We start from the raw sequence: 22,613 nt of genomic DNA, 5'->3' as shown, positions 1-22,613 counted from the left end.
GTGGCATTTTTAGTTACTTTAAATTTACAGCTCTGACTTTGATTTTTGTTGTTGTTGTATTAGTATTAATTCAATTTACTTTAGCGAACGCAAACCCTTTTGTGAAGCATTTGAAGTCACGTGTCTTGTGCATGCTGTTTCAGCCCTGCCTTTCAACCAACACTCTTTGCATCTGTGTGCTTTCATTGTGTTTAAAACAAAGGTGTGTGAAGTGGTGTTTTTTGCAGTATGCATGTTGTGAGTATCTGAACTATTGTTGCCTGCCTTTTACTAGTCTTTGGTTTTGTATTATTTTTGTTTGTGTTTGACTGATATTTGAGTGAGGAAACGTTCTGACAAACACACTTCCTTGTGGAGTTTATTGATTTATTCAAATTTGTCGTCCATATGGCGCGTAGTTTGAAAAGGAGCATAGTTTTTCATATGGCATGTTGAGCATGAAGTGTGTACTCCCCGTTTTGCATCCTTCATTGTAGTGAATTCTTATCAACCTATGGTATGTTCGTCTTACATCAGACTAACAAGTGTCCTTACAAATTGTGACCCATGCATGATCTGAGCGATGAGCCATTCAAACCCAAAGGTTCTTTTTACCTTCCAGTTTGGGTCCAGAATTGTCCCGGTTCTGAGGGAACAGGACCTCCGTAAGTCACCAGTCTCCATCGCCTCTCAGCCAATCACTCACCTATTTATCTTCTCTCAACTAATGCCTGGTTCTTTCTGTTGTCACTGGCTGTTTGGCTGTGGTTAGATGCTGGAAATCACTGGTGGTTTCTGCCATTTGGCCTCTATGGATGTAGCAGTGTTTGTCAATCCAGGCCTTGGGTTGTGCTTCGGATCTTGTCTATTTTTTTTTTTTGAATATATAAAATCATATAACATAGAGATGACACTAACCCTGCATACATACAGACTATCCAAACTGTTTTTCCATCTTTTTCTACAAGGTTTTTTCATCCCATGCTTGCTAAATCTCACAAAAGTCCAATTATCTCCTTGAGTTACTGTAAGAGATTAAGAGGTTTTCTTTAGGTGAAATTAAATATGTACTGTGTGTGTGTCTTTAAATCTTCTGTTTTCATGCTAACTATAAGTGTCCCTTGTCTCACCCCCTCCTCTCCCTGCAGTGACCATCCCTTGGAGGTCTTCCTCCGGCCCACCTTCTCTGATGACCGGTCTGCACCAATCTACTACTAGCACCCTGCTGTTCACTTTTTTTTTTTTTTTCCCCCACTCATGGGCACTTTTTTTTTTTTGTTTGTTTGTTTGTTCGTTCCTTTTTTTAGTGGAACAGCCTTCGCTGGCATGTTGTATTGTTATTGCAGGTGGGCCCATATGTGACTTTGGGTAAATAAGTCACCTCAATGAACATTTTACACTATTAAGAATTTAATTTCTTTCCTCAGGAAATTAACACGTATAATTTCCTTATTAATGTTTTAAAGCCGCTTTCACCACTATTGAATGTATCAGCCTGGACATTCAAGAGCAAGTGAAACTATAGATTTCTTAGTTGTTTAGGTCACAGCAGTAACGCATAAGGCACAGCTAGGACGTTTGACTGGTGATGCTATCAGACAATTATTTATCTACACTTCTATTACGGGACTAGTTTGTTTTCTTCAATGCTATACACTGTAAATTTCATTAGGAGTGAAGATGCACTCTGCATTATTTGTGTACGTGAGAGCCGAGGGTAAATGCTAGACGATTGGTTGAAATCAGTGCATCACTGGGATGTGAATGAAAGGTTACAGGAAACCTGAACTGGACAGTTTGTCAGTAAACTATAGTTCTGCTTTTGTTAGGTCATGTAGAAGCTTATATTCACTAGTTGTGATACAGTACACCCAGATTTTCAATGTGGGAACTGTGCCTTCTACATGTTTTTGTTTTTTTTAAACATGATGTTAACCCTGTTGTTCTATAAACTGCTTTAATGGGGATACCCAGCACACTTGTACTTTTTTTTTTTTTTTTATAATCCTGAAAGTGTTAATAGGATTATTTCACTTTTTTTTTTTTTTTTTTTTTTTTTGTCTTGAGCAAGTTTCAATACTGTGCAGTTGCTATTCTACCGAAATAAACAAAAATATTTGGAATTGTCTTTTTATTCTGTTTGAGTTTCAGCAATATTTAAGCTGTCGGAGTTTATATAGAGGTGACAAAGAATTTAGAGGAAACGCTACATGATGAGACTTTTTTTTAATTTTATTCGTTTAGCTTTGAGGGCGTGGTAGTTCATCTGATAAGGTACAGTATTATTATAGCTTTTGATCATTTGTTCTCAGTATTATGCAGCACATTCATCTGGGAAACAAGCTGAGACATCTACATACAGGATGTAGTGTGAGGATGCTTTTGAAACTTAAAATAAAGCACTGATGGATGTCTGTGTGAATGAAAAGTGATCCTGAAGTCGTTTTTTTTTTTTCCCCCACCAAGAATAAATTAACACAGTAATGTGATGTTGCCATTATTCCAACACATCTGGACATAAAATTTAATTTTTTTTTTTTTTTACTTTTTATATGACTCATCCTCTCCATTTCTCACCTTTGTCCTGTTTGTATTATATCCGGACTATACAGAAAATGCATATAAATTATCTTGTTCAAAATAAATTTAAACATGCACAAATATCATTATTTAATGTGTTTTGGTGTTTCATTCTTTTACCTGGTTATTTTCAGGAAAGCTGCGATCCTCTGACATTTAAAGATGACAAAAATGATCAGACACAAACAGAAAAAAAGACTTGGATTTATTTGTTTGGGATAGTACAACAGCCATGAGTGAGGGACCAATGGAAACATAAATGGTGTTAAAACTGGTGCAAAAGCCAACCCACCTCATCTTCTCTACAAGGTGTCTGCCACTGAAGCCAATGGGCTTTGTAACATCTCTTTGGCAAATTTGAGAGACGGTCATACTAGATTGTGTCTTTTAAAATGCTTATAGAAAAATACGGCAATGTTTTTTCTTGTCTTGCACAACTTAAGAGGCAAGGTGAGGGAAAAGCATTGGCACTTGGAGCTACAGGAGAATAGAGAAGGGGAGGGAGCTGTCAATGCAGCAGTAGTAATTCAAGTCAAGCTACCTGCTACACGTAGATATAGGAGTTATACAATAGATATGCCCTTTTTTTAAATGTTCATACACCTCATAGTAGGGCTTTCAGCACAAATATACTAGTTTTATGAGATGATTTGTAGAAAAGATACATAAAGATGATTACTGACATTCTTCATTTATGACTGGCCAGTTTAGTGTAAAGCTACTGAATTGTGTGGAAACATCTTACAGCTTATCTGATGTCTTATTTTTTTTGTTTCTGAATAAACCTCTTTTCAATAAAACAAATTTGTTACAGTGAAACAAATGTCACTGGCACCATGAACACAAGCAGGGTCTTGCATGTTTCCCTATTTTATCCCAGAATAAGGGAATACAGAGCAACAAAGGCTTCACAAGTGCATAATTAACCAAGATGGGTGGTTGTGATTTATAAGTTGCAACACTCTGATTTCCAGTATTTTGTTTCCACTCGCATAGAAACCCACAATCAGTATTTTTTTTTTTTTTTTTTTTTAAATACGATGGGGTAAAAGAAATTCAAGCCCCTCCAGCTTTGAACAGCATAATCACCAGCCATGACTGATTCAATAGTCTTTTTATGTTCATGTGTTTGTTTTTGTTAAAATATTCATCACACTAAGCAGCAATCAAGCGTTGTTTCCAAGTTCTGACAATGGGAGCTGTAACAGTCTTCAGTTGCAAGAAAATGTCAAATCAATGGGAAGCAAATGTGCAAAGGCAGCTAATGAGACGAGCAGCTTTACAGCCTGTCATTTCACATTTTCTCTTCTTATATTATTCTGATCATCTTAAAATATACATATTAAAAGAACTTTAAGGTCAGTAAAAGAATCTTGTACTGATGTATGTGTTCTGCTGGTTAAAACTACAGATATAAGATTTTAATGACTGCAAACGATAGGAACTGACTTTGTGTCCTTCTCTTACAATCAGGTTGCCATTCCTCCAGCTATTGCTCTTTCTTTGTGAAATAAAAAGAAGTGTGTGCAAATTATTCAGGGTACTTCACTACAATATGAGGCACTGTCTCATAAAGGGCCACTGAGGTCAGATGCCCCAATGTTGATAAAAAATAAAACTCTGTAAATCATCTAAATATAATAATGCTGCTTTTCTGTGTAGACGAGGACCAGGACTCCATCTTCTCTGCTCCCAGTTGCAAGGCTTTTAGTCCTGTGGGTTATCTTCACTGTTTCCTGTTAGACATAAATTGGATGAAATTAGTTGAATAATAACATAATATCACATTTACCTTCCAATTTTACCAATATTCAGTTATCTTGTTGCACTTGGATACAATTTTTATTTACTAAAAGTTAATTTCCACACTTGCTGAGTAATATTTCACACTATAATGAGGTTTGGAGAATTTGAAAAAAATCTTACAGACCTGCTGTTGAGCCCATGGGGGGGTCAGACACATGTGTGATAGAGAATCGTGAGACCATAAAGCGATTAAGTGCCATGGGGGCAGCTTTGGGAACCTCAGGACTGTTTGGGATGGGTGTGGGTGAGGGCAGAGGCTCAGGGCTGTTGTGTGGTGAGGATATTTGGGCCTCATAGGAGTGGTCATCTTCCCATTCATGACTCCCACCTGAATCCACATAAATTATCACAGACAAATGGTAACTGGGGGGGTAAATATAGGGTAAAAAAAAAAAAAAAAAGGAAAATAGTGTTAAAGTCATTCGAATTCTGTGTCTTCACCATCATCTGAGTTGTTTCCATATGTTTCCTTAGAAACAAAATGAGTTTCACAAGACTGAGGTTCCACTTCTGAATCTGAGGATTCCTGAACACTCGTCTCTCCTCCTCCGGGGAAGGAATAGTCTGCAAGCTCTCCCGTAGGGCTTTCCTGGAAGACATGAAAACCGATTAAATAATCAAATTGTCAGAAGACTACAAATTGAATGGAGCGTGTAACTTTGCTCACTCCATACCTGGTCAAAAAGGAATACTGTAACATCATCAAAAAAGGACACAGCTTTCTTCTTTCTTTCCAGCTCATCGCAGAAGGACTGGGTGAGCAGGGTGGGCATCTTCAGGAGGCTGCGGAGGTGTCTTGCCCTGCTGCAGTCGCTTACCACCACTGGCACTGTGGTGAAATCCTCCTCACTCTCCTCACTGTCTTCATCTTGAATGTTGTATGTTCTCAGCTCTTCATCAGATTCGCTGTCATCTGAGTCATCTTCATCCTCCGCCTCCTCCAGCGGAGCTCTTACGTCTTCTCCGCAAAGCTCCAGCAATGAGGAGGAAGTGGAAAGGTCATGAGGACCATTAGATTCTTCACATAAGCTGTCGCATTCCTCTGCATCTATGTCCTCAAAATCTGCCTCATTTATTCTCATGCCCTCCCTTCTGTCCTCTGTTTCCTCATTGGCATGACTGTATTCAGGCAGCTCCTCCTCTTCTGTGGATCCATCACCATTTTCATTTTCTTTGTGGGTATCATCTCTGTAATCAGTTAAAGTGCAACCAGACAACAATGACTGGATGGGGGTGCAGTCTTCTGCCCTCCTGCTCCCCTCTTCATGGTTTGCCGAAGCCTCTTGGACAGTAGAAGGGGGTTCTGACCCAATGGATGAGCTGATCTCTGAAGCGGGCTCATCCCCTGAATGTTCTGTCTCCAACCCGAGATCTTCTTCTGCAGGGGCCGACTCTTTGGTCAGGCAGCCACCCATCTGTGGGGGAAATGGTGACAGCATGGACAACCCAGGGTTGGGAAAAGAGTCACGGGCACTACAGTCAACATCTGAGAGATTCCCAGAAGCACAGTTCTTGATGTTTCGCAGATTAGTTGCATTTTTCCCAGTGTTGAATTGCTTTTCAACAGAATCTCCCACAGAGTTCAGATTCTCAGCAGTGCAGGAATGGGAAGATGGACCGGCAAAGAAATGACTGCTTTCCTCTTGCGGGCTCCTTTCATTTTCAGCATCATAGTCAGAGAAATAAGCTGAGTCCCTGTATGGGTTCTTGTCAGCCAGGCCTTTTATATGGAGCTCTGAGGTACTTGCGGAAGTGCAGACCCCTTGCCCTAAACCTACCTGCACAACAATGTCAGGGTCTCCACCCAGTGTAGGACTTCTATCACCACCTAGAGGATCTCCAAGCTCTTTGAAAAGAAACTCAGGAGATTCATTGTTCTCTGTGTCATAGCCACTGTCCAGAGATTTGGGAAGAATAGGCATGTTGAAGGGGTCAGGGCTGAATGCTTGGTCACAGGAGCCTTCTGTTGATGACAACAGATTGATTGTATCCACAGGTTCAGGAGTCCCCTCTGGATTCTTCTTCGGGCTGAGGTCTTCCTCATCTATCTCAACAAAGTCAAGGTTGAAATCAGTGAAGATTCCTGATGATATATCTGCAATATCGTCCTCATCCTCACTGTAGTCTCCAAGGTCAACCAGGCAACTGCTGAGGTCTCTAACCCCAACTGTGTGATTTAACCCTATGCTGCTTTCTGATGTCTCTGCGTAATTTGGCCTTTGGTCTCTAAGTCCAAGAGATATTCCAGCTAAACGTCCCTCCCACATGTAACTTCTATCCTTTCCACACAAGGCTCCTGTTTGATCAGACTCATTTAAAGAGGATGGGGACTTGATATTGGATCCCTCAGGGTTCATCCTCTCTCTATTTTGCAATGAATGCACTTCCCATTTCCCTTCGCTTTTTTCCCTTTCTCTAACTGTGGGATGCATACTTGAGCTGGTGAGAAAATCGATGCTTTGCAAATGATCTACATTTACATGCCCTTCCATTTGAGTTGGAGCTGCCTCTCTTTCTTTGTGGCGTACGTGAATATATGAACCTAATTCAGTGGGTTTACAAGCAGCACCATGACCAGAGTCTTCTCCTCTGGCTTCCATCATTTCACAAGGCTTAGAGCTGTGGAAGGTTTTTGTGGTGGCCTTGGATAAAGACCATAATGCTGTGTTTGACTGAAGATCCAGATAGCTGTCATTGCCACTGCTTGTCTGCCTACTGTCAAAGCTTAAGCTGTTATTGTTTGCTGAATGGTTTGAGATCCAGTTAGTGGCTTCTCCCTCAAAGAATAAGTGATCCTCAATTTCATTTCTCTGCCGGCCCAACAAGACGCCATCATCTGCCTCTACGTCCATGTCAATGTGGTTAACAGTGGGTAGTGTCTTTCTGAGGGAGGCTACCATGTTATGGCAGCTTTCGTTAACTGTGTGACCAGTGTTTGCTTCAAGGTAAGGATCACAGAACCCTAAGCTTGGGCTGCTGACAACTTGTGATAAACTGCGTGGGTTTTCTAACCGGCTTTCTGGATGCAGAAGGTTTGATTGGGACTCAGGAGAGGTTTCAAGTTCAGACAAACGGGAACGCTGATGTGTCTTGCATGCAGCTGAGCTCTTACTATAGATTGCATCACTGGGATTGGAAGGGATGCAGTCATGAGAGTTTACAAGACTGGTGCTGGATGGATGTCTCAGCAGTGGCTGCATGGTTAGCTGGATAGTGGGACTTGAATCAGAGTCATAGGCATTTGATTCAGCGTTGTAATCAGTGGCCCAGTAAACACTTGGCTGTGCCATGGATGCACCAGTTTGACTTTCAGCAGACAATCTGCAGTTGCTGGCTTCCAATCCGGGGCTGTAGTCTCCAACACTCTCATCCAGCCTAATGCTACACTGTACTGGCTCCTCTATGCGAATGTAATACTCACTGCTGACTGAGGGGCTGTGGGCACTTAAAACTGGCACAACACCTGTGTGTTCAGGTTCATAATAAGATGGGGACACACTAGAGGTCAGGCTGCCAGTCCTACACCCCCCTGAGGAACTTCCTTTGCTTGAATAGTAGATGTCCTGGTAGTGGGGGTTCCCCTGACCCAGTGGCCCACTGGTGGAGGAGGAACAGTAAGGTTGTTCAGCTCTGGCCTGTTCCCACTTGTACTCAAAGTTGAGGCCGTGGCTTGTCTCTGTGACAGTCAGTAGGTCGTCTCCTGTGTCAGAGTGAAGGCTGTCTGAGAAGTGCTCCAGGAGGGGGAAAGAGGACGACGCAGAGGAGGCCAGCTCCACTGTCTGAGTTTTTTCTGCACTGGGAACATCAGCAGAAGAAGGTGTAGGGGTCAGGACCAGGTCTCTGGGTGCAGCGGTATGAGAGGTGCTGCCAAGTAAGTTGGGTCTTAACGCATTCCAGCGTTGCTCAAAGTCTTCCTCAGCTTCACTGGAGCCTTTAGCACACAAGTAGGTGACTAAAAGGTGTACTTCCTCACTGCTGGGTCTGAGATCTGGCTGCAGCCAGCAGAACTGCATTACCTCATACCTGAACAAAAAATAAATAAATTAAGGAGAAAGACAGGAAAATACATGCAAGCTGCAAATGAATTACGCTCAATTAACATTTCCATGAATAAGCCACAGAATGTTTTCTGTTAATTCTACATGACAAAACAATTTAAAACGAACTTTAGAAGTCAGCACTTTGCAGTAACATCTGGCACATAAAAGACAATAGTGTGTATGAAGGAGGGGTAGTGTAGATGATGACACACAACACTATTTGTCTCATGCAGCATATCCCTCTCGCTACTGAGCATGTTTACTTCAGTAAGGAGCAACAGTGAAGCATTATTAGGTATAAACAATATTTGGCTACCACTGCAAAAATGAATGAGGTGATTAAGCTCCAATCGATGTCAGGAGGATCATAAAAAATAGCGACAGTATCGATCGCCTGTGGTGCTTTTAAAAAGAAATATAGCTACAGTATACCATCATAAGCACAAAATGATTTTTTAAAAAAAACAAGACAAATTTGCCAGATGCACCTTTAGGGATAATTATGTTTCAAATGTGGCACCAGTGATACAAATCTCACAGTATCAGCATTACGAATACAATTTTTTTTTCCCTAGTGTGTGTAAGCATGTCTTACCAGCGGTCGACCAGGGGGAACTGGAGTTGGGGTTTGGGTAATTTAAGCTGCTGCTCCTTCACAGCATATGTCAACACCTGCCTGTCAGAGTAGTGTCTGTACGGCTGGTTTCCCAGCTCAAAAAGTTCCCACACAGTCACCCCCAATGACCTGGAACAAGCAAAGAAGGCAGGCTGCTGACACACTGACATTTTCTAAAGAAATATATGATATTGTGGCTAACATTTGGTATATCCTCCTATAGGGGATAATGTTCATAATATCTTACCATATGTTGCTACTTTTGGTTTGATCAACGACCAGCAGGTTTCCATGGACCTCGTCAATGAGCTCTGGTGCAATCCAGCGCAGGGGCACCCAAATTTGGTCCTGCGTTATATAGTAGTCATCCTACAGTAGTAAACAAAAGCATATTTTTGAGCACTGAAAGGATAAAAAGAACTCTAATAAAAAAGAAGGTTTTTGTCAAAAGACTGACCTTGTATCGGCTGTGAGAGAGCCCATAGTCTCCAATCTTAACTGACATTTCTGAGGTTAGCAGGCAGTTTCGGAGGGCCAGGTCACTGTTGTGGCAAAGGAATCCTCAAATTAACCTCTCTTCCCCCAATTCCCTCATTTACTGTCACACATTTTGAAGACTGAAAGTTTTCAATTTTTTAAATTCAGTTTCGCCCTTTTTTGTAAAACTTATAAGATCAGAAAATATGGACACATTTGAAATGTTGTACCGCCACCTTTAGTAAAAGAAGAGCAAAAAATTGATAGATAAAACATAACATAGTGTTTCACCTAAAGTGACCATGCAAGCACACACTACAGTACAATATTTAGTCTGATCTCACCTCGTCAACATGCTGAGCTCTTCATCCCTACAGCCATAGACTGGTTGCCATAGCCGCAGAAAGGGGCTCACCCCCTGCAACAAAATCACTGATGCTGGAGTCTGTGTCAACCACTCAGGCAGCACCAGGATGTTGTTGCAGACAGAGACCAGCAGGGGACGCACTGCCCATTCAAGTTGGTGCAACTTCTTCATGTCATTAAGTTTGATGAAAGTAAAGGCAGGAAGACTGATGTAAATCACCTGTGAATAAAGTTGTATTTGTGGAGGTGCAGAAGCCCTGAAGCAATGTCACACGCCATTTTCTGAAGAATCAGAGCATCAGGAGTCTCAGAATCAGCAGCCCGGCAACTGCAAAGGTAGCTCTTCAGATCACCCTAAGCAGGAAAAGGAAATAAGGATTGATGATATTTTATTTGTACATTAGTAGCATAAGCAACAAGTAAGATTAAATTATGTCTTTGTTTAGGATGAAGTAAACAATGGGTTCTAATTAAATCATGTCCTACCAGGGGGCAAAACTCCATGACCAGCAGATAAGGAGTGACCTCTGAACACTGTGCCAAGCATTGCAGGAGGGCAGGATGCTGAAGGGTTCTTCAGAACAAAAAACATTTAATCAGGTATTAGTGTATGGAAGCATGCAATTGTTATTATTATTATTTTTTCATTGTTTTCCTCCTATAATGAATATTATAAAGTTTAGACCTGTATGGCTGGACCTCCTCTAGGAATTGCATCTGATCCTGGACACTGGCACTAGCTTTTAGCTCCTTTACCACCACCTTGGTGGTACTGAGGCCTGCATTGACTTCTCCCAGCAAAACCTATGAGATATGCAGAGGAAGAACAGCAGTCATACTTGTATTCATTGCCAGTCTGGAACAAAACATCATGTGGGAGCTCACAAAAAAACGCCATCAAACTAAAAATCAGAAAGTTAAGCAGATAAACAAAACGTGAGGCCGGGAATTGCGTGGGAACTAATGCAAAAGTCAATGTAGCATGGACTGTATGGTAAATTCTAAAGAATCTGCTGTAACTGTGAATTTCACTCCTCTCCCACGGAACTGACACCCTGACACAAGTGCCAAAGATTCGCTTCGCTAGAGTGAGATCGTCATCACATTAACCTCGCATTCCACAAAGAGTTGAAAATGTACCTAAATCACACTGCATACAGAAGATAGATATATGCAAATTTAAACAGCTGTTGCCAACAATAATGAGAATAATGTTTATGACTTGCTAAAAATAAACTTTACTGTATATATACATATATATATGTCAAGAAAAAGAATAAGCTTTACCTTCCCAAACCAGCCATGTCCAATCTCCTTTAGATATAGCAAACTATGGCGGCCAAGGTCCGATGATTTCAGAAGCTGGACTGGAAGGGAACAATAATGAAGGCATAAGATTACTCTTAGTAAGCAGTAAAAAAGATGGGTTTTGTTTAAAAAGAGCTGACAGAGAGGAGAAAAGAAAAAGAGAAAAGACAGGTTTTCGGCACAATGACTCGATTACAAAGAAATGAAAAAGAAAATGTGAATGACTGCTATCAGCAAAAGACAAGAAAATCTGAAAGTAAAAGGCAGAACTAAAAACAAAAACCCCAAGATCCAAAGAAAATATTTGTTATTTTCATAATAAAATGTCACATTCACTGTAAAAAAGGAGACTTTGTATTTCCTACTGAGACATCGCTGAACCTTTTACAACAAGTATCCTTGTTCACAACAGGAGAGGCAACACAACTTTGCAAATCATACGTCTTAATACATAAAATGAGATACCTCCATGAATCCTCATTTTGCAGGAATTGAGATGTTGACGGTGAGTGGAGTGGTGACGGAGCAGTGGAGCGGCCAGCCACTCGAAGCACTGCGACACGAACCGAGTCTGAGACCCCGGCAGAGATGAAGTGCTGGTTCAGAGTGTGAGAACCAAGAGCCCATGGCCCCATCTCCAACCCCAGGCGGCTCAGGCTCATTGTGTGTATGTGAGAAAGAGCCCGTGATCACAGTTTGTGTGTGAGAACCTCGGCAGGATTTAACCCTCCGAGCCCTTGCGCAGCTGAACAAGCTCACCATCTGCACCGAGCTTATTCTCCAACTGGGACACACGAAAACATGCAAACGGTCCATCCAGCTGTTGAGCAAATACTAAAATGGTTTTTGATTCGACAGCAGATAAATCTTCAGTAAAGAGAAGGAGAGCAACGCTTCAAGTCAGTAAAACATCTGCCGATGAGTCTATGCCGAAGTTCTGAAGCCGATTTCTCTTCTGGGCGCAGAGGTTTGCGGAACATGCATCTTCCCTGATATGACCATCACGCATGTTGATAGTATGCTGTCTGATGCGCCAGCTCTGTGTGCAGCTTCAAGATGCCCAGCAATGACATAAGGAGCACATAATGCCCCCCTGTCACCCAGGACAGCAGCATTCCTCAGCCAAACATTACACAAACGCTGCTCTGTCCGATGTAGAAAAGATCTCTGTCATATACTCTCACCACCCCTATCTCAAGCCTCCCCTCCCTGCTCTTAGGTCCTGGTGCATGCCACCACTCTTCCCTTGTCTCTCCTTAGGCTGTCACAGACCCCTCACTGTATTCAGCCTATAATGCCAGTCCTCCGCTGTGGCGTTCCTCGGACATTTCAGCCCAGCCTTATGCTCACCCACTGCCCAGCCGGCCTAAAACAGGCCCATTGTTTGATTCACTCACTTACACACTCCCGCTGTATCTCCTGGTACCCAGTGCACCAAACACACACAGGCACACATATACTCACTAGCACGCAAAGAAGACACACACAAGGCCCATTCTGCATTGGAACGCTGCGCAGAGGTTGTCACGGTGATAACAAATCCACACTTCTCCACCACCACAACCCCCCAGGCACCCCTCCCTTCCTGACAGAAACAATGATAGTTAGAAATTAAGATGTTGTATTATTCCAAATGTGGAATGTGTGAGCGTGAGTGTGCATTCCTGTCCAGCTAACGGCATTCCCAGAGTGCATGAATGGCCCACTGGTACGATGCAGTGGGCCTGTCATCGTATCTGTGTTGTCTGAATCTTTACAGAGCCTCTTGAATAAAAGATAAAAGCAACACGTAGAAAACCAGGGCTTTTAGATCAATAACAAACATTGTGCTGTGTTCTCATACAGAAAAATCCACATTTATCTTTTGTTTAACCAAAGTATACAACTGTTAGTTTTCTTTTACTTGCAATTACAAGTAATTGTAATTACTTAAATTTGCAGTTACATGCATTGCATGAGCATAATGCAGTTGATAAAATGTGGATTAAATCAAATCATTACATAAGAAGTTGCACTGGTAATGCCAGGTGAAAAACAAATATATTTCTCATAACATCCTGTTTAGTTTAAAACTAAATCATTTGGAGCCATCTTACATATTCTTAGTGTTTTCAAACATCTGCATTTGCCTAACATTAATAGAAGAGGTTTTACGTGTATACAATCAAAGAAACATTCAGCATACAAAAGGTAAAATAATAGAAGCAAGTTTGACTAGCTCACAGGAAGCTTGGAGAAATGACTCAGAGATTGTACTCTTTACTCAAAGCAAGCAATCTTCTTGTTAACAGTCTCTCTTTTGACCATTTATTCATTCCTCACCCTGCAACACCTGGACCAATCAGACATCCTTAGCTTCGAGGGACAGAAGCAAGAACAGTGATTGGCTAACAGCCTGAGGCTACCTTGTCCAATCACTGCTAGCGCTGTCATCCTGCAATGCTGAGCAACGACTAACCTCACTTTTGGCTGAACACAGAGCAGCACCGACAGCCAGTGAGTCATGCAGGGGGAGGCTCATACTGAGATACACACACACATGCAGCGCATGCATGCATGTGTATACCTTTAGCATGAGGTAGAATGACAAGAAGAAATACGAAAGGGAAGAGTAAGTACATGGAATAAAAACAAATTACATTAATTTGAAGTCCATGTTGGAATTTTAAATGATGTTTAAATATGTTAAAATGTTAAAATAACCCACGACCGTCGATCGGATGAAGCAGATCAGGTAATGAATGAATGAATGTTAAAATAATTGTTATGCAAATTATACATTTTCATTCAAACATCTTTTTTTTAAATCTATAATCCATTGGCAGACACTTTTATCCAAAGCAATTTACATGCAATAAGCAATCGATTAACATAAGATGCAACATCTTACGGGTGGGAGGAAGCCGGAGTACCTGGAGACAACCCACACATATACAGGAAGAACATGCAAACTCTACACTGCTTAAACATCCCGCTAGCTGAAGCTTAGAGCAGCAACATTCTTGCAATGGGAACGCAGTGTTAACCACTACCCCACCTTGCTGCCCTCTTATTGTAAATTAAATAATATGTGACTTTGAAGCACAGTGGTTTGTATGAAGAAATAGAACAAATATTAACTGAAAAACTTCAGGAAAATGTACAAAACAATGAAAAAGGATTTATCCCCTTTCAGATTTTTTACTATTTTGCACATTTGTCATGCTTAAACGTTTCAGATCATCACAATTTTATTATTAGATAAATATCATACAAAATGCAATTTTTAAAAGACGATTTAACTTATTATGCGAAAAAAAGTCATTTGAGTTATGCCACAGGACATTGACACAAAACATACCAGCAAGCCCACCTCCAGATGGCTTAAAAAAGACTAAATTAAGGTTTTGACAAAAGTACCAACAAAATTCACCAGAAATTTCACACTTAACAACTACCACAGATCGGCACATGGGACTAAATGCACTTAACGTTGCTTTTTTTCTGAATTACATTTTGTTAATAATTAATATAATGATAATGTTCATTTATAATGGAACAACTCCAGCTAGACTGTCTCTAATTGGACTGAACTTGTTAGCCTTCTCTGTACAGCCCTTTTAGATGACTTGTTTATTGGTGTCATGCAAATCAACTGAAATGTCTGAGTTGAACGAAGCAAGGATACAACATATAAGATACCCTGCAACCCAGTCACAAGTATTATCCGTTACTGATAAAGATGAAAGAAAAAAAAAAGTTCAAACACACACACATGCACACAGAACAGTCTTAAAACTTTAAATGGATGTGTTATATGTGGATGTTTGTTTCTTACTGGATCTGCCGGGCTGTTTGGAGACAGGCAGGGAGACCTCCGTGAGGGGAAGGATGTAAACCTCGGGGCCGTTCTGGGAGGACGGTGAGGCCAGGGCAGAGAGGTCTGCCTGGTACTCCTCTCCCTCTGTGTTTTCAAACTCCTGGTGCAAGGACACACGCTGGGATTAGTCATCCACTCACAGCCGTCCTTCCACTGTGATAGTGGGAGACAATGGTTTGACTGTGAAGGCATTCAAATGCGATGAGGCACATCCACCTACCCATATACATAAGTCATGTAGATTGTGGGGAGCATTGAAAGGGTCACTGCCAAGAAACTGTGGGAGAACATACTAATGCATACAGCTATTCAAACTATATGCACAAAGCCCCTCATTCATTCTGCCTTGTCTAGCTTCCTCATATACACTATCTTAGAATGTCACATGGTTAAAGGTTTTTGCGCATCTATATGGAAATGGTTCATCTAAAGTGTATTTTAAGGAAAAAGTATTGATTTTAATAGATAGATGAACTTTGGAAGATTATATCACCACTCATGACTAGATTTGACACGAGACATATTCATTGTTTTAAATCCATAAAGGTTTTAGGTACAAAAATGAACAATAAACAAGAAAGAAGTTTCTAGACTTATCAACACTTACAAGTAGGGTTTTTTTATAAGACAGTTTTCTTCATGTCACTGTGCCACTCTGTGATTCTGGACAGCAGTGATACCATATAACAAGCATTTTAAAAGATAACTATAGCCTTTACAGTAAAGGTGGGAAAAAGTACAAGGAGGAGAAAATAATCCATAATAAACTGTGCAGACAATCCCCTTATTCCTAACTGCAGATTTACCCCCTCCAAATCAGCATTGTTACTACAATAGAGAAAGACATGGACTTTCTTATTTTACTCCACATTCGTCATCTTCCTCCATCTGTCCTGTCTGGGTTTTTTTTTCCCTATGGTCATTCTTTCTGCTCCATCCAAATTTACCTCCCACACTGTTACAGTGTCCTTGCTTACCAGCTGATGAAATGTGCCCATATTGTGCTCAGTCCCTCTAAACTTCCATAAAGTACATACAATATAGCTTCATATGGGTTAAATCAGCTTCAGTGATTCATACTGCACAGTAGCACTGGATGTGTTTATATACTTTGCACATCTTTCCTTCTTTTCTGTATACAGTTTTAAAATCTGCTCTGTTTAATTCACTCATTTCATGATTCAAAGAAAAAAATTAAACCAAAATAAGCTGCAGAGCCACAGAGAGAAACTGCTAACTAGATTAACTGTATAGCAATTTTTAAGGGGTTCTTGAATCTTTTCATGTAAGAATGTACCAAAAATGATTCAATCCCCAAAAGATATTGTGAATCTAAGTTACATAATAATATACTTCTTTTTTTACCTACATACCCAACAAGACTTTTACGGCTGCACAAAACCAGCGTGGAGCACAAGAGCGTTGGAGGCAAAAGTCTACCCCACCAGACAAGACCACAGAATGTATAAAGAAGCCTAAATTTCAGTTCATAGGAGAGGCTGCAAGTATAGGATAAATATAACACCATAACCAGGTACCTTGAACAGTGCACGGAAACATCTGCACCAAGTTGGGACCGAGATTGCCAACTTGGTGCCTTGTCAAGATGAGGTCGACCACCAACGGAGAGCAAAATCAAGAAGAAGCACAGGAAGCTATGAAACTATGGTAGGTCTAATCATGTGCTGTGTTAGCCCACCAAGGGACTAAAGCTTAGTTAAAATTTTGCATATTTACATTTGCTGTTCATTAATATGCAAAGTCCCATTTAAAAAATATGATAAAATAAACTGAAATTGAACCAACAGTAAAGCTAACAGAGCTCTGATACCTGAGATGAAATCCATTACTTTGCTTGAGTACTAACCCTGTTTTATTTGCACATGTGTGCTTTTCTTTCTGTGTATGTTAAATTACCAACTTTCTTCTTAATCACTTTTAGGCAACAGGAAAAAGAAAACCATTGAAAATATTTATATATATAATGTCATTTGTTTACACGGAATATATCACATGATTCAGTAAAAGCCAATGTCAAAGGACAAGTGTGTAACTAATTTGTTTTTTTATAAGCAAAAGTCAAGTAATGCTTTCACTTAGTTTACTAATGTCACATTACAATCGCTTCCAAATGAAAGCATTCTCATGGCTTAGAATGAGTTTTTCTTTTTATAAATACATAGTTGGCGGTGCACCCAACAGAAGTCTGCCATGTTGCATTGCCATCTTTGAATATAGTAGCCGAAAGGGGACAAACTTGACAGCCTTACACGTTTTAGCTGTGAATCCTCATGTGTTGTCGGAGGAAGAGAAACAAGCAAAGACGATTGTAGATCATTCAACTGGCCGTTTTCCATTGAAATGGAGGACCGTCCATAATCTTTGCCCTGCGAGAGGGAGGAAAAAATAGCCAAGAGTCTGCATCAGTGCAGCGTTGTTTAGATGGAGACAACTCATGAGGGAATCAGACTTTAATACTGGCGCAAAGGTTGCAGCTCTCTGCTGGACAGGAAAGTTAATTCAGTCTAACAGTCAAGTTAGTTTTGGAGTTATGTTGAAAACAGGGCAGGCAGGCCAGAATCTACTTTATCCTCTCATTCAAGTTGGGATTTTACTGTTACTTGCTGTATAAACTGGCAGACGTGGCAAATTTTTTAGTAAGCCTTCAGTGGAAAGGCTTTGTTGCAACAGTGTTCAGTTGCTGTTACTCTCCACAGAAGTCACACCAGCAGGCGGCCTTGTGCTTCTTCATGTTTCATCATTTATGACAGCTGATTTGTCAAGGGGGGTGGGGGTTGATGTCCTCCTTCTAGTCACATATTTTCACAAAGTGACATTAGCTATTAGTAGTAGCTTGGTATCAAATATGTTGATATACTTGTAACTTATCGACATCAATAATGAAACAGATTTATTTATCGTTCTGTACTTAATCACCAGACGGGACACTCCAACTTATGCAAGATGTTGACATTTGTACATTTGTCACTCTCCACAATAATAATAATAATAATGATAACAACAATGACACACTTACACAGCTAGAAACCAGAAAACTCTACAAGGTTGTTTGCATTCAATTAGCAAACCACTAGATGGTAGTAATTATTTAACACTGGGGCTTTTAAGCTTTCCCCAGAGTCTCCTAACCCCATGTCGATTTTTGAAGCCACAGTTAACAGATTCATTCATTATAGTGTTCTTTTCGTCATGCAAAGCCCCAGTCCTTTTCATAACTAAATCATTCTCATAACAAGCCAGCTTCCAAATTTGAGCAACAACACCTATATACATATACATATATATATATATATATATATATATATATATATATATATATATATATATATATATATATATATATATATATATATATAAAGACATCATAATATAACCGATTTAAAGCGAGAAAGAAACCTGCGGGTTGGATTAGTATGTAATATCTAAATGCCTCAGTTTGTGTGTTTGGGATGTTAAATATGTACTCTAAAACATTAGTGTGTGTAAACAGGAATGTGTGTAGGTGTGTTTTTCATTCAGGAGAACCATCTGCCACTCTCCTGTGAGTGAAGTGTGAAAGCGAGCACCTGGCTGTGAGTCAGCGTTGCATAGCTCCCCGGAGAGCCTTCAGTTTAGAAAGCACTTAATACCCAGCCTCGCACTACACGCTCCAGTAAGGACACAGCAATAGAGAGGAATAACGAAGCTTTCAGGAAGGTGCAGCAGTGCGATTTTTGCATTCCCACATGAATGTACACCTTACAAGTGAGTCATTGTGTGATGAACTGTTGCCAAACAAATAGAAAGAGTTGGAAGCAATTAAACGCTCTGTAACGTTTGTTTCTGATTTGATGCAAATTGTGTCAGGATACTATAAATAAATTTGAATGAATATGGCATTGTTGGTGACGCAGTTGTTTTCATGTTTATTTGGAGAGTTCACAGCAAATGGGCAGAAACAGGCAGCATAACACTGTTTCTAACAGTCATCCAGTCCTGCTGGGGTGCCATTGAGCAAACACTTAGTTTTCAAGCTCGAAGACAGGTGTTTGGTGACTAAAATTTCAACTTATCCTGTACTGAAGGACAATATCTGTGCAAGATTCAATACAGTGCCATAATGACATGTCAACCAGGCAACAAATCAAGACAACGAAAATCAACTTTTGTTTGATGGTGTTTTAGCAACCAAAAACACATTTTTATCATTTATCATTTCCGATGCTGGTGGAAAGAAAACACAGATTCTTCCATTTCTTAGAACAGACACGCCTGATTGGAAAACATTCTTGGTGTTTCAGACTATTAAAGTGCACTTTCAAACAATGAGGAAGAGTCCATTTAGTTTTGGACACAAAGATGTAGACACACACAGAATTCAGCAATTAAAATGTTATTAATGACACTTTGTTGTTCTTTCTGGCTGTGATGCTCAGCAGCAGAACTTTTAAAGAAATATATTTAGTTGGATATACTGGATTTCTTTTATGCTTGCTTCACAATTTCTTCTCTTGTAGATTTGACGTTAACTAATGACCATAAGAGCTAAAAAAAAAAAAAAGAGTCATCTGCCATAAGATGTGAGAGGCTTTTTAAAGGCAGTTATGATGACTTCCCTACACAAAAGAATTTTTAATGCCACAGATTATAAAAAAAAAAAAAAAAGGTAAACTAAAGTAGGCGGCGAATGAAATTAATGACTTTTGAGGGTATATCTGTACTGGTTCACATGGCAAAATCAGGTTCTTTCTCATGTGACCCATTTTTAAGTAATTAAAAATAAATCTATAACAGTTTCAGGAAATCTGCTAAATAAAGAGAGAAGAACATCCCAGATCATGAACGTATTGTGTGTGTTTCACAAATTGACAAGATTCTGCTTTGTCTGGAAATTGCTAAAAGAATTTCTTGTCATTACATTCTTATTATTTTTGACACATATTTTACACGGGTAGGTAATTTAATCTAATATTGGTTCAGATTAGCCACAATATATATCTTTTAATGAGTAATTCACACGCATTTTTAAAAAATATTTTCATGTATTCTTTCCCAATAATACCCATCTATAACTCGACATCCATCTGTAATAAAGCTATCACTTGGTCATTTAAGATAATCAGAATGTTTAAAGCTATTTATAAAAACAACAACAAAATAGCTAATAATGCTAAGCATTATCACACAGAAATAAAACAAAATTTTTTTTCTTCTAATTCCACATTGTGTTTCCCTCCACTTCCAGCTGGGGGCAGCAGAGAGCTCACCTTGAAGCCAACGTCTCCTTTCTTGCAGCAGAGGCAAGCCAGCATGAGGAAGACAAAGGTGAAGAGGCCAGAAAAGGAGACAGCTACAACTGCCAGAGACGAAGGCCATGACAGCTCGCTCAGCGGAGCCCCATCTGCAACAACAGGGGACAGAATGAGTGTTAAAAGGGTTTAACTCAAGATCAGATGGCAAAAGACAAAGTCATACAGAAAATTAAAAACAAAATGGAGATAAAAAAAAAAAAGGGAAGATTTGTATGCACACAGATACGTGACTGTTTTATTGGCAGCTTGATGAAAGAAGTATGACTTATTATTAAAATTCCATTCAAGTCCGTATTTATCTCTGAAGAGGAAAAAAGAAGCAAGCTGCTGGAGAATAATTACAGTAGTCAGTGCGCAGTCAGAGTCATGTAGGCAATACATTTAACGCCACCCACAAAAACAATCACAACCTAATGGTGTAATAAAAGAATAGCTGTAGTTGCCCACTCTGCTTGTTTAGAAAGAGTTCTGGTGAATGAAATGCCATGAATCTATAATCTATTTTTCATTTTCTTCAGCACCCTGCAAAATTGTCCTCTTGGCTATATCTGCGCTTCAGAATGCAAGGCTAATGTTATTTAAAGAAAGCGCTTTCCACAACAATGCACACAAAGCTGTTAAAGCATACTTATGTTAGAATGCAATAGCACTGAATACCTTCTGAGAATTTTTCATTGTCTTCCTGTGTGCATATGGCAGCACTTATGTGTAAGTTTTTATTTTAGCCTGGAGTAACTTAGAGCCAGCCAGAGGGCCAGATGTCAGTGTTTGGAGCACCCAGATATAATCTGATTTGCTGTTTTAAATCTTCTGCCAACTGAAAGAAAGGAGATGAAAAAAAGCAACAAAAAGAAAGTGAGAAAAGGAGATTTAAGGAATGTCAAGGAAAGTATTAAAGAGATTCAATTATGCTGGCAAAATCAGTTAATATTGCATTTCTGTCTCAGTCAAGGCTTTTAATTCATTCCATTCATACAAAAACTGCTCCTTTTTTGTGACTTTTCATTGATCTCTAAATTTACAGAGAAACCAAGAATTACACCAAAAATACTCAGGCAACAAATGAGGGACATTTGGTGAGTTAGTATTACACTTGATAGAGGTTTTTTCATTTTCATTAAAACCCTGCTCATCTCAGTAGTCTGTTAGGAGTAGGGCCCTACTGATGCTCAAATTTCACTGGGAACACTAGTAGAAATATGCACATAACATATATAGCAAAAGTGACCTTCAGAATTGCCTAAGGATTTAGAATGGAGCCATCAAGCCAGAGCGCCTTCATAAATTTTAGTCCTTATATGGTATTCTGAAGAGAATCATCTGACATTTCCAATGTGGATATGAGGTTTAATATTTATATTAAAAAAGCTCGGATTTTAGCAATTTAGCAGCCTATCCATACTGTAGAAACTGGTTTACCCTGACACTAACTGTCTGGTATGAGCCGAGTTTCAGAGAATGCTACATGCAATTATTTCTCTTTAAAGAGAAATCAGGCCCAGGTTTGAAATTAAGTTTTTTTTGAGTAAATATTTCTAACAAAACCATTACAACAAATGAAAAACCTTATAATTCACATCAACAAATAGAGGAAGTCCCCAGTTTAAACACAAGCATGTTGCAGTGAAACTTTATAGAGTAATAAAACTTCCTGATTAACTGTATTCTTATTTAAACAGAATACAGTATTTCTGTATTCTTATGTCGTACCCATTAAGAATGAAAAAAAAAAACTTAAGTGCATCTCAGCATTTGCAGTTGGACTTATCCCCTTCCTGCACAGTATGTACAGATCAAGTCTGTCCAAAAAATAGACTGGCATTATGTTCTCACTCTAGAGCAGGAATCTTTAAACACACACACACACACACACACACACACACACACAAAACAGAAGCATGCATCTTCAATGCAGACTAGAACTGATCTGGCCTGTGAGGCTCGTGTGTGGGTTGTTTCCAACTCAGTGGCTGAAACCCCAGTGGTCCTGACCCATTTGGCTGCAGGGAACACACTGTTCCAGACCTGACAGCTCCCACAGCCCAAACAGTATAACTCCAAACCAAGCTTGACCCTCAGGTCATGGACACAAAGCCGGTTATGAGATAGACTTGCATACACATGGCTGAATGCAAATGGACAGGACATGAAATCTTGTTTGAGAGCTGCTGCCTACAGTTCTGTATGTGTGGGCACAGAGCAGCCAACACATCACCATGGTAACATCCAGATGGCCAACGCATATTAGTTGATTGGCTTTTACGCCTCCT

At 39.9% G+C, this 22,613-nt stretch overlaps 2 protein-coding genes across 4 annotated transcripts in view; one reads left to right on the top strand and one right to left on the bottom strand.

The window, feature by feature from the left end:
- baiap2a (BAR/IMD domain containing adaptor protein 2a) overlaps positions 1-1,197 on the top strand; it is a gene marked incomplete at both ends in the record, with an annotated part of 53,085 nt that extends 51,888 nt beyond the window's left edge. Inside the window, one exon of the mRNA XM_079252210.1 lies at positions 1,128-1,197. Coding sequence (XP_079108336.1) covers positions 1,128-1,197 — 70 coding nt within the window. The remainder of the gene's footprint in view (positions 1-1,127) is intronic.
- A 1,546-nt stretch (positions 1,198-2,743) lies between these two features.
- aatka (apoptosis-associated tyrosine kinase a) overlaps positions 2,744-22,613 on the bottom strand; it is a 32,289-nt gene continuing 12,419 nt past the window's right edge. Inside the window, exons 3-16 of one of the 3 annotated variants that reach the window (XM_079252774.1) lie at positions 20,299-20,432; positions 17,302-17,418; positions 14,990-15,131; positions 11,152-11,231; positions 10,550-10,668; positions 10,351-10,438; positions 10,085-10,218; positions 9,479-9,563; positions 9,269-9,390; positions 9,001-9,150; positions 5,040-8,388; positions 4,807-4,954; positions 4,490-4,693; positions 2,744-4,295 (exon numbers count right to left, since the gene is read on the bottom strand). In XM_079252774.1, the coding sequence (XP_079108900.1) occupies positions 4,267-4,295; positions 4,490-4,693; positions 4,807-4,954; positions 5,040-8,388; positions 9,001-9,150; positions 9,269-9,390; positions 9,479-9,563; positions 10,085-10,218; positions 10,351-10,438; positions 10,550-10,668; positions 11,152-11,231; positions 14,990-15,131; positions 17,302-17,418; positions 20,299-20,432 (4,901 nt within the window). In that variant the 3' untranslated portion in view covers positions 2,744-4,266. Of the gene's footprint in view, positions 4,296-4,489; positions 4,694-4,806; positions 4,955-5,039; positions 8,389-9,000; positions 9,151-9,268; positions 9,391-9,478; positions 9,564-9,842; positions 9,883-10,084; positions 10,219-10,350; positions 10,439-10,549; positions 10,669-11,151; positions 11,232-11,637; positions 12,428-14,989; positions 15,132-17,301; positions 17,419-20,298; positions 20,433-22,613 lie in introns of those variants that run through there. The other 2 variants (XM_079252775.1, XM_079252776.1) reach the window with 2 other exon arrangements.

This window comes from Telmatherina bonti (assembly GCF_933228915.1).
Source record: "Telmatherina bonti genome assembly, chromosome: 14".
Taxonomy (NCBI): domain Eukaryota; kingdom Metazoa; phylum Chordata; class Actinopteri; order Atheriniformes; family Telmatherinidae; genus Telmatherina; species Telmatherina bonti.
The sequence above is the reverse complement of the archived record's forward strand: the minus strand, read 5'-3'. Positions and strand labels throughout refer to the sequence as shown.